Source organism: Ranitomeya variabilis, chromosome 5, assembly GCF_051348905.1.
Source record: "Ranitomeya variabilis isolate aRanVar5 chromosome 5, aRanVar5.hap1, whole genome shotgun sequence".
NCBI lineage: Eukaryota > Metazoa > Chordata > Amphibia > Anura > Dendrobatidae > Ranitomeya > Ranitomeya variabilis.
In genome coordinates, this window is record NC_135236.1 from 510,687,950 (window position 1) to 510,700,099 (window position 12,150).

General features: G+C 40.1%; 1 protein-coding gene across 1 annotated transcript in view; it reads left to right on the forward strand.

Moving 5' to 3' along the window:
• PDE6A (phosphodiesterase 6A) overlaps positions 1 to 12,150 on the forward strand; it is a 130,598-nt gene that overhangs the window by 64,663 nt on the left and 53,785 nt on the right. Inside the window, exons 9-12 of the mRNA XM_077261143.1 lie at positions 722 to 868; positions 6,681 to 6,788; positions 7,062 to 7,171; positions 7,919 to 8,006. Coding sequence (XP_077117258.1) covers positions 722 to 868; positions 6,681 to 6,788; positions 7,062 to 7,171; positions 7,919 to 8,006 — 453 coding nt within the window. The remainder of the gene's footprint in view (positions 1 to 721; positions 869 to 6,680; positions 6,789 to 7,061; positions 7,172 to 7,918; positions 8,007 to 12,150) is intronic.

Sequence of the window (12,150 nt, forward strand, 5' to 3'; positions counted from 1 at the left end):
GCATGAAATAAGTATTTGATCACCTACCAACCAGCAAGAATTCTGTCTCTCACAGACATGTTAGTTTTTCTTTAAGAAGCCCCCCCTACTCTGCACTCATCACCTGTATTAATTTCACCTGTTTGAACTCGTAACCTGTATAAAAGACCCCTGTCAATCACACTCCCACCTCTCCACCATGGCCAAGACCAAAGAGTTAAGGACACCAGAGACAAAATTGTAAACCTCTATTGTTAGATTCTGTCTCTCACAGTTGATTTCCACCTATGATAAAAATTACAGACCTCTCCATTCTTTGTAGGTGGGAAAACTTGCAAAATCAGCAGTGTATCAAATACTTATTTTCGCCACTGTATATGCACTGCTATCTCCATTTAAATTTACAGGCATTATAGATATGGCTAATCATGTTTCACTTCTAAACTATAACGGAAAGAAGCACATACATGGTCAGTCACCTCTTCTCCAGATGACTTTTATTGTATATTTTGTGGAATTACCATAAATGTACCAACATATATAATACATATTATTACAAGTATAATTCCTGTGACTAATTGTACTTTTCTGTGCCTCCTGCAACAACTGATGAATTACAGTTATCTAGTCTTATTGCATTAAAAAATATTCTCCATTAGTAATAACTACCTTAAAACTGACAATGCATTTCAACCTAGTTAACTAGTCTCACTAACTAGTGCAATTGTTTCTATTATCCCAGCAAGAAGAACTGCCTGATCCAGAAGAAGCAGAAATTTATGAGTTCCACTTCAGTGATCTGCCTCAAACAGAGCTATTCCTAGTAAAATGTGCAATTCAGATGTACTATGAGTTAGAAGTGGTTGACAAATTCCATATACCTCAAGAGGTAAGCTGTTTGTTCGGGTTGTTACTTGGTGGACCGAAAATAACAGGATACATTGCTCTTCTACCCTGGTGGACCATAAATAACAGGATACATTGCTCTTCTACCCTGGTGGACCATAAATAACAGGATACATTGCTCTTCTACCCTGGTGGACCATAAATAACAGGATACATTGCTCTTCTACCCTGGTGGACCATAAATAACAGGATACATTGCGCTTCTACCCTGGTGGACCATAAATAACAGGATACATTGCTCTTCTACCCTGGTGGACCATAAATAACAGGATACATTGCTCTTCTACCCTGGTGGACCATAAATAACAGGATACATTGCTCTTCTCTCCTGCTGAGCAGCATTAGCACCACTCAGCCATTCGTAAGAGCGTTTTAAAATATGTCCATAAAAATCTTGCTAGATGACCAATCGCCAGGAAGCCATTGGCCAGTGACATCCAAGTTTGGTGACTTAAACCCCATGTGACACTTGTCCTTTGCCGTTGCATTGTATACAGGTGCACCTATATTGGAGTGATCCTTCTTATTCTTATCCAGCTTTTTTCCTTATTTACTCTACACTTTAACCCCCAAATGCCCTTCTGAATGTGACCCACTGACTGTTTGATTTCTCTTGCCTAATGTCTCTGCTTGACCCTCTGGATTTGAACCTGGCTATCTCTTGATTCTGCTTTTGGAATTCAGTCTTGTCTTTGTTCTCACTACTCTGGTTTTTACCTGGCTGGCTGACGCCACTTTAGACTTACAAAAATAAAATACCCTTAAAAATCAATACTTTATTTCAAATATTTTTGTTTCTCAGAAACAACACAAAAAATTAATGTAATACAAAATAAATTTGTTAGATATGTTGGATAGTCAAAAATAATACCAAAACATTATAAAGATATTTATTGTGCCCTATAATAATGTTACTGAAGAAATGCCTTTCCCTACTAATACCCTGTGAAGCACCCTGCCTTACTGTGGAGGATGACACCCTACACAAATGTCAATGGTGCCCCCGATCAATGAAGAATTTTTAGTCAATTACTAAATATGAAAGGCCACAGAGAATATAACAGTATGTGTTCTGATTTAAGTGAGTACTCATCTGGATTCCATGCTATGCTTCTAAAATTAAAGAGTACTAAAATACCTCCAAATGGAGAATTCAGTAATGTGAATATATTTCTACAAATGGCTGAGGATGACCTCAAGAAGATGGGTCCTCAAAACCTAAACAAATACCACCAATTAACTACTGATGAATTGAGAGATCTGGAAGGACTGGAGAAAAAACATTAGATTATCTTGAAGCTGTCTGAAAAGGGGGCAATGTTGTCATCTTTAACCATGAAGATAAAGTTGTGCTCAAAAGTTTACATACCCTGGCAGATTTTTTGCTTTCTTGGCCTTTTTTCAGAGAATATGAATGATAACACCAAAACTTTTTCTCCACTCATGGTTAGTGTTGGGTGAAGCCATTTATTGTCAAACTACTGACCCTGGTCCAAATGACCCTGATCAAAAGTTCACATACCCTGGTTATTTTGGCCTGATAACATGCACTGAAGTTGAGACGAATAGGTTTGAATGGCTACTAAAGGTAACATCCTCACTCATGTCCTGTTTGCTTGTAATCAGTGTGTGTGCATAAAAACTGAGTGAGTTTCTGGGATCCAGACAGACTCTTGCATCTTTCATCTAGCCACTGACATTTCTGAATTGGGAGTCATGGGGAAAGCAAAATAATTGTCAATGAATCTATGGGAAAAGGTAGTTGAACTGTATAAAACAGGGAAGAGATACAAAAAGCTATCCAAGGAATTGATAATGCCAGTCAGCAGTGTGCAAACTGTGATTCGGGAGGCAAAGAAAAACCCACAAATAACATCAGCTGAAATACAGGACTCTCTGCAAACTAGCAGTGTGGCTGTTTCAAAATGCACAATAAGAGATACGTGAAGAAAAATGGGCTGCATGGTCAAGTCACCAGAAGAAAACCATTACTGCACAAATGCCACAAAGCATCTCGCCTACAATACGGAAATCAGCACAGAGACAAGACTCAAAACCTCTGGAACAAGGTAATTTGGAGTGTTGAGACCAAAATTGAACTTTTTGGCTACAGACAAAAACATTACATTTGGAGAGAGGTCATCAAGGCCTATGATTAAAGGAACACCATTCCTACTGTAAAGCATGGACATGGATTGCTGATGTTTTAGGGATGTTTGAGCTACAAAGGCACATGAAACTTGGTCAAAGTTGAAGGAAAGATGAATGCAGCACGTTATCAGCAAATACTGGAGGCAAATTTGCACTGATCAGCCCGGATGCTGTGCATGGGACGTACCAACATGACAACGATCCAAAACACAAGTCGACCTGTCATTGGCTACAGCAGAACAAAGTGAAGGTTCTGGAGTGGCCATCTCAGTCTCCTGACCTCAATATCATTGAGCCACTCTGGGGAGATCTCAAGCTTGAAGTTCATGCTAGACAGCCCAGGAATTTACAGGAACTGGAGGCTTTTTGCCAAGAAGAGTGGGCAGTTTTACTACCTGAGAATATAAAGAACCTTATCCACAACTACCAACCACAAAAGACTTCAAGCTGTCATTGATGTTAGAGGGGGGACTATACACGGTATTAAGAAATGGGGTATGCAAACTTTTGATCAGGGTCATTTGGATGTTTTGGGTTGCCATTATGATTTAAAAAGAGAAAAAACAATAGTTTGACAGTAAATGGCTTCACCCAACCACTATCCATGAGTGGAGAAAAAAGTTTTTGTGTTATCATTCATATTCTCTGAAAAAAGGCCAAGAAAGTAAAAATTCTGCCGAGGTATGTAAACTGTTGAGCACAACTGTATGTCTCCAAGTATATGTCCCTGGGACATACAAACACCTATGGGGTTCTATCAACACATCCCATTAACAGGTTTCTCCCACAGGGCCCTGTAGGTTTGGATTTCTTTTTCCCTTAATAAAGACCTTCATTTAAAAACTGCATTTTGTGATTACTTGTGTTATCTTTGTCCAATATTTACATTTGTTTGGTGATCAGAAACATTTAAGTTTGACAAACATGCAAAAGAATAGAAAATCAGTGAGCGGACTTTGTATGCAGTTAATCTGCAGGTTAACAGTGTTATGATGCTTCCCGACAACTGCATGCAGCCAAATGCAGAGGGGAGAAAATTAACTTTATTCTCCCCACCAGTATTTGGTATTCATTCATAGGGGGTTCAGTCATGCTATGAATTTATAACCTGGCCCCCAGTCCTGAATGACACTACTTCTGCAATGGGGCTCAGCTATCAGTCAGGGCCAAGGGCGTGGTTATAGCGGGCACTCTGTATTCTCAGAGCAATGACTGATCCAGCAGTGCCTCCGCCTCCATAACTGAATACCGAATGCTTTCGGGGAGAATAAAGATCATTTTCTTCCAGCTGCGTTTGGCTGCTTGAAGGTGCCGGACAGCAGAATAACACTGTCAACCTGCAGAGTAACCCCATATCTGCAAGTTAACAGCATTATTCCTGGTGACAGGTTCCCGTTAAGCCTGCCATGGTTGTACATGATGCTATGAGATGGACCATGTTTATGAATTTAATTAAGCTTGTGTTTGTTATCGTTAAGGTGACCAATCTGTAAGTAATCCAAACCTAGTACTATTTATTGCAAGACTGCTGATCTTCCCCGACTGGTGACACCTCCTATTTATTTGATGTGTGACTGACGCATGAGATATATAATGAACCTATCTAACAAAATAGAATGTTCTGTATCAGGTTTTGTTCTATATCAGAGTATTCTGTGTAGAATCTTTTGCATCAATTTATCTACACCTATTGGATACATATTCCATGTTCTTTTCTGCCTTTCAAGGGCTGATAAACGCATACAATTATGCCTAAACTATACACAGTATCATAAATAAAGTGTACAAATGCCCTTTGCTAGCGCTATGCGGATAACTCACTGTGGTCATTTGAGTAATTGTGAATTGAGCTGACAAATCAAATAATTTGGGCACAGAGTATATGCAGAGCATACACAAAATATAGACACAAAGCCACCTGGGCTTCCATAATACCACAGCAGTGCCACAGGCTGATCACCTCCATGCCACGCCGCATTGATGCAGTAATTGATGCAAAAGGAGCCCCAACCAAGTATTGAGTGCATTTACTGAACACACATTTCAGTAGGCCAACATTTTGGATTTTAAAATCATTTTTTCAGCTGTGTTATAAAGTATTCTAATTTACTGAGATAATGACTTTTAGGTTTTCATTGGCTGTAAGCCATAATCATCAACATTAACAGAAATAAACAGTTGGAATAGATCACTCTGTTTGTAATGACTCTATATAATATATGACATTCACTTGTCGTATTGAAGAACTGAAATAAGTAAACTTTTCGATGATATTCTAATTTTGCGAGAAGCACTTGTATATATTTTTAGTTTCACAATCATTGTTTGTGTTTTGTGGGAAAACATTTTAATATTTGAAATAAAATATTGATTTTTAATAGTATTTCATTTTTGTAAGTCATTAAATAATCACCCTTTTACTACAATTGTGTGTCTTACACCACTTTACTCAACTCTTCCATCACCCTGTGGATGCATACCAGGGTTTTATGCAGTGAAGGCAAGGTGACTACATAGGAGTAAAAGATTGAATGCCTAGGTGTCCTTGGGACCTACTAAATGTAGTGGCTCCTACTAAGTCTATCTGTTGTAGCCTATTGGAGCTGGCAATACCAATCATTTCTAAATAGTGTTGAGCGATACCTTCCGATATTTGAAAGTATCGGTATCGGATTGTATCGGCCGATATCCGAAAAATATCGGATATCGCCGATACCAATACCCGATACCAATACAAGTCAATGGGACACAAATATCGGAAGTGATCCTGGATGGTTCCCAGGGTCTGAAGGAAAGGAAACTCTCCTTCAGGCCCTGGGATCCATATTCATGTGTTAAAATAAAGAATAAAAATAAAAAATAGGGATATACTCACCCTCTGACGTGCCCTGGTTGTAACCGCTGCAACCGGCAGCCTCCGTTCCTAAGAATGAGCGAGTGAAGAACCTTCGATGACGTCGCGGCTTGTGATTGGTCGCGTGAGCGGTCACGTGAGCGGTTACGCGACCAATCACAAGACCGCGACGTCATCGCAGGTCCTTCTTAGGAACGGAGGCTGCCGGTTGCAGCGGTTACAACCAGGGCTTGTCAGAAGGTGAGTATATCCCTATTTTTTATTTTTATTCTTTATTTTACACATGAATATGCATCCCGATCCCGATTCCCGATATCGCAAAAATATCTGAACTCGGTATCGGAATTCCGATACCCCAAATATCGGCCGATACCCGATACTTGCGGTATCAGAATGCTCAACACTATTTCTAAAGCATAATGGTAGAAATTCTGGCAGATATGACACCCTTGGGAAGAAATTAGAGATTCTGACAACTTCCATACCTTTTTTCTTGAGTTATGGCTTAGGTCGTACCGATGTGACACCCCCTTCTCTCTTCTTCTCCTACCCTCCCCCTTCCTCCCTTCTTTTGCATTCCCCTTCTCTCTTTCTTCCCCATCCCCCCTAATGTATGATGTTACTCTTTCTCTTTTTTGTAATTTGATGGTCCTGCGTGACTTACAGTTATTTATTTATTTCGAACGTAATAAAAACTGATTTATCAATAATTATAATGGTAAAAGTTGCTTCTCATGAGTATGAAGATTATATAAAAATCTCAAATGAAATGATTGTCTGTTTCATACAGGTTTTAGTACGATTCCTATTCTCAGTAAGCAAAGGATACAGAAAAATCACCTATCACAACTGGCGGCATGGCTTCAATGTGGGACAGACCATGTTCACCCTGCTTATGGTAAGGAAGGAATTATACTATATTTAGTCTTTTAGAACATTTTGGACTTTTTACCGTAATACTGATTTTACTGCATAAATATATAGTGTATCCTGGAAATGAATGTCTGGACAGGAGCACCCTTGTAGACGCTCAAGAAAAATATGCAGCATATACTAGTCTGACAAAGCATAACCTCTAGCACACCAATGTATACTGGTATACTGTGGCCACTTATGGTCAGCTCTACTTCTTCTCCCGGAATAATGGAGAAATGTATTCCTTCTTTTTCAGACAGGAAACTTGAAACGTTATTATACAGATCTGGAGGCCATGGCAATGGTGACTGCTGCTTTCTGTCATGATATTGACCACCGGGGTACCAACAATCTGTACCAGATGAAGTAAGTTTTCTTGCACATCACTTACAGATTTACTGCTATATATTGGCTATTTCTTTAGAAATAAACTGTGATTTCATTGATGCAGCTCTTCCCAATTTGCGCCACTATATTACCTGCAGAAAATAAGACATTTCTTTCTATGTTTAGTCCTTTCTGTTGATCTGATTTGCTGCGTCGGTCCCACCAGTGGAAAATCACAGTCACAGACTGTCTGTTTTAGATGAAATTAACACTCTTCAGAAAGGCAGTGCTTATTGGTTAACCACAAATTACTTATTACAGGACGATGATTGATAGATATATTTAACCCACTAGTAAAAATGAAGTATTGATTGAAAGCTGAAAGGTGGTTATTGACTGAGACAGTGGTGCCTGTTGTCTAGCATGCATCGCAAATTGCTAGATACTACTTAGACATTCTAAGGTCAAAAGCCAAGGTTAGGTTCTACTTTGCGTACGTGGACTTATCATACAGGTCATATTTGCTAGTTAAGTTGAAGAATTGACACACATTGTTGAGAAAGCACAAGACACTAAGTTGTCAACATACCCAATTCTTACGAAGCTACAGTTTAGCTTTTGGCTCAGAATATTGCCAGATTGTTTTTGAGTTTCCCCTTGATATATCAATGCATAATGCATGTAGAGTAATATATTTGCTATAAATGTATCTTCCCTTCCTCATATAATGGATTGCTATGTACAGAAAGCTTAGAGTCCTATTTTAACTGCTCTTCTTCTTCTTAGATCAGGACATCCATTAGCAAAACTTCATGGGTCATCTATCCTAGAAAGGCATCATTTGGAATTCAGCAAGACACTACTTAAAGATGAGGTAATATTTATTGCTGACATTTTTTTTCCATTTTTCCATGGTTACATAATAAAATTATGCTTGAATGGTAAACAATTGCCGCCTGCACTATAAATAAATAAAAAAAACACACGTGGGGTTCCCCTGTATTTAATATAACCAGCCAGGCAAAGCTGACAGCTGCGGGCTGAAACCTTCAGCTGTAAGCTTTAGCACGGCTAGCTATCAAGACTAGAGGGGTCCCCACGAGGTATTTTTAAGTATTTAAATAATTAAAAAACACAGCTTGGGGTGCCCCCCATTTTTGACAACCAGCCAAGCTAAAGCAGACAGCTGAGGGCTGGAATTCTCAGGCTGGTAAGGCTGCTATTCTCACCCCACCTAAAAATAGCAGCCTGCAGCTGCCCCAGAAAAGGCGCCAATTAGATATGCCAATTTTGGCGCTTTGACAGGCTCTTCCCACTTGCTCTGTGGCGCTGGCAAGTCAGACTCATATTTGTGAGGTTGATGTCACCTTTGTATTGTTCGGTCATATTTGTGAGGTTGATGTTACCTTTGTATTGTTCGGTGACATCAAGCTCATGGCATAGTAATGGAGACAGCTCAGAGAGTTCTCCGCAGTTCAGCTCAGTAAGTTCATCGTAGTTCACCATGTGAAATTTTTAGGCTAGGGGGCCAATATCTGTGGCCTCTTACCATCCTAAGAATACCAGCCCCCAGCTGACTGCTTTATCTTGGCTGGATGTCAAAAATGGGGGGACCCAACGTCATTTTTTTAAAAATGATTTATTTAAATAATTACAAAATACAGCGTGGAAACCCCTCTATTCTTGTTAACAAGCCTTGCTAAAGCTGACAGTTGAGGGTTGCATCTGTCAGTTTTGCCTGGCTGGTTATCAAAAATACAGGGGAACCTCAAGTCTTTTTTTTCTATTTATTTATATATAGTGCAGGCAGTGGCTCATGAATAATCCCATCATATGCCACCTGCTATTGCTGTTATCAGTTTAATGCTACTCTCAACATTGTCCCCTGCTGACGCTGATCAATGCACCAGCAGGGGACAATGATGCAAGCTGTCTTCAGCACCTGGGCCAAGGATAAACATGACCAATACAGCTGATTCCCAGGCGCCATTGCGTGTGATACTGATGTGGCACCCAGTAGTCACACGCTTTTCCACTATCGGAAATTTCAGGACGCGTGAAAGAGCCCTAAGATGATTACTAAATTTGATTAAAGTTGGCTTTTTATGAACTTTTATTGGTTGTTTTCTTAGGATCTAACACAAGTACATGCTACCCAAACTGCCATAAATGCGTTATTTAAACGTTGATTATTGCACTGCCAATTGGTTGCAGAAATGGCTAGCTGGACATTACACTCCATGTGTAATGGCAAAATGCACTACTATGCATCGTCACGCACCATGTGGTGAGCGGATGGTACCACTTCGCTATTGCAGGGACAAAAGGAAAAGAAAAATGCAAGGGTGCACTTAATTAACCTCTGTTTCCCAGTAGTGTGATATAATGTGGGACACTTCAAATAGTCCAGAAAACAAGGAAGCCAGAGGGGCTATTGATAAACTTTACTTGTTGCACTAATACACAGGTACAATCATACAAACAATGACTTAATAGTGATTCAATTCCAATGCAGCAATCACAGTTACTTTCCGGTATATTCATGCAGATATAACAATGGTGCAGTGAATCCTGGGCGCCAAATTCTGCTTATATGCACAATCCTTATCTCACAGCTGTCTGAGCTGAGGCTGTGGTTTCTCTTTTAGAGGAGTTCTGGCCGTCTCCTACCTGATCCATCACTTTTTCTAGGCAAATACACTCTCTCCTTCTCTCTCAGTGCCAAGCCAGGACTCGGTCATATGGTCTAACCATGTGACCTCATGGCCATATGTGATAAGCAGGGCTGCTTTGTTAATTCTTAACAACCTCCTGATGGCAGAACATAATAAGTCCATCATGCTATACATATAGAAACTATTTCTGTGTACTGAATTCTAAGGTACATTATATGCTAAGGGAAATGTGAACATTGTGCAAACCTAATGAGGTAGCTGCCAGCTCTGCTGCATCTTAAAAGCACATATACTACCACTTTTGGGCATTACACATGCGTTAGGTTTTAGGGTAAGATTTTGTTTGTCTTCATTTGGAAACCCTGAACACCAGTGACAAATGTGACATGGGGACTGTTATCATCCTCCCGCTATCTTTACTACGCCCTTGGATGCCCATGGCAGTGGCCTGCTATGTACTATGGTGAAGGTAATGAGTAAGGACATAACAAATAAAACAAATAACCTGCATCAGACTATATGGTATTCATTGATGCAGCGTTTTAAATTTCTTGCAGAGCTATATCAGTAGAATCCATCTTTACTACTTCCTGCACTCCAATCTCTCCAGATTCTCACATGAGGCAAGACACTACATGTTCCACATTGGGTTGGCACCTCACAATACAACTTCCACTTCCAGGATAATGCTTCTGCCCCTTTTCTGGATCCTTTTCCTGGTAGAATTTGTTGTCTGACTGGCTGATGCTCACTGTGTTGTAACTACAGGCTCCTTGATGTAGTAGACCTCTGCAGCCTCTTATATTGCCGATGCCACTTGTTGAGTTTACCACTAATTGCTCACCTTTTTCTACCCAAAATTCCTTCAGCTAGCATTATTTGTCACAGTTCACTTTATATTTACTTTAGACTCAATCCGGCGAATTTTGAAAAAAACTGATCCGTCATAAATTGTGAAAAACGAATGCAACGGATCCGTTTTTTTCACTGGATCCGACTAGCTGATCTGGCTAATATTGTATCCTAAGGGGGGGGGGGAGAGAAGAGATAGAAACCAGAATGGATACCCTAAGGCACATACCCTAAAGAAAATAATCGGAGCATGCTCAGTTTTAAAAAATGGAATCCGTCGCCGGATACCATCACTTGACGGATCTGGTGCCATAGACTTCCATTCTAGCAAACGCTGTATGGCGCCTGATCCATCTCTGTCCGTTTTTTTCGACGTACACAAAAAACATTACTTTGTCCGTTTTCTCCGGCCGCCAGAAACACAATTTTCAATGGATCCGGCAAAAAACAGATGAAATCCGTGGCTAACACAAGTCTATGAGAAAAAAACGTATCCGGCGACAAATTTTGCCAGATCCATTTTTTTCAAAATTCGCCGGATTGTGCCTGACGGCTAAAAACTGATGTGTGAAAGTAGCCTTAGCTATCGTAGGATTTAGTCATTTTCTTTGGATCCCTCATATGATCCTCAGCAGATAGCATCTCTCGCTGTGGTATACTTGAGCCAACCAGTTATTCATTTACCAAATGGTCATCCATTGCTAGAGAAAGTAATGGCTATTTGCAGCTTTCCCAGGCAATTACAGCCAGATCCGTAGAGGTTAGTTATGTATCTGTTCCTAAGCTGCCGGCGCACCTTTCAGCACAAGTGACGAGGTGAGCGCCTGCCTGCTCTCTCGCCCATCTACTCACCTGTCCAGCCTCCCATTCCACCATCTGACCTCCCATGCGCCCACCTGCTTGCCCACCCGCTACTCTTCTTGTGCCCGCCTCCCTGCCTGTGCAGTGTAATGTTGGAGGCCGTCTGTTTGCTGCCTGCCTGCAACCTACTAAGTACTACTAAGTTCAGCCCTACTGACTGCTGCCTTTCTGCCTGCCTTCAAAAAGGTACAGTTGCCTGTCTTAAAGGGGATATTCTAATAACCTAATACTGATACCCCTATACATAACATATGGGGTAATTATTAGGGCCAGTTCACATGGCATATATTCAAGCAGAACAGCAGCTTCCGTAAATGTACAGGAAACAGAATACAATAACCTACAATCAGAAATACAGATTATAAAAAAAAATCACAATCTGGTTTCAATTAGTTTAAAAAATATATGTGACACATTCCCTTAATGAAAAGGAAATAAAAAATATACCTAAAAAAGAGTATTGTATATTTTAAGACATTTTTAGTAGGTTAGAATAGAGTAGGGCCCTTACAAAAGAGTCTACCTTTTCATGGTGACGGCTTAAAAAATCTTTTAACAAAAGCTGCTGGCTATATGTGTTTGATGGGAACTGTTAATGTGTGATTGGGGAAGTCGTGGTGCAGAAGTGGA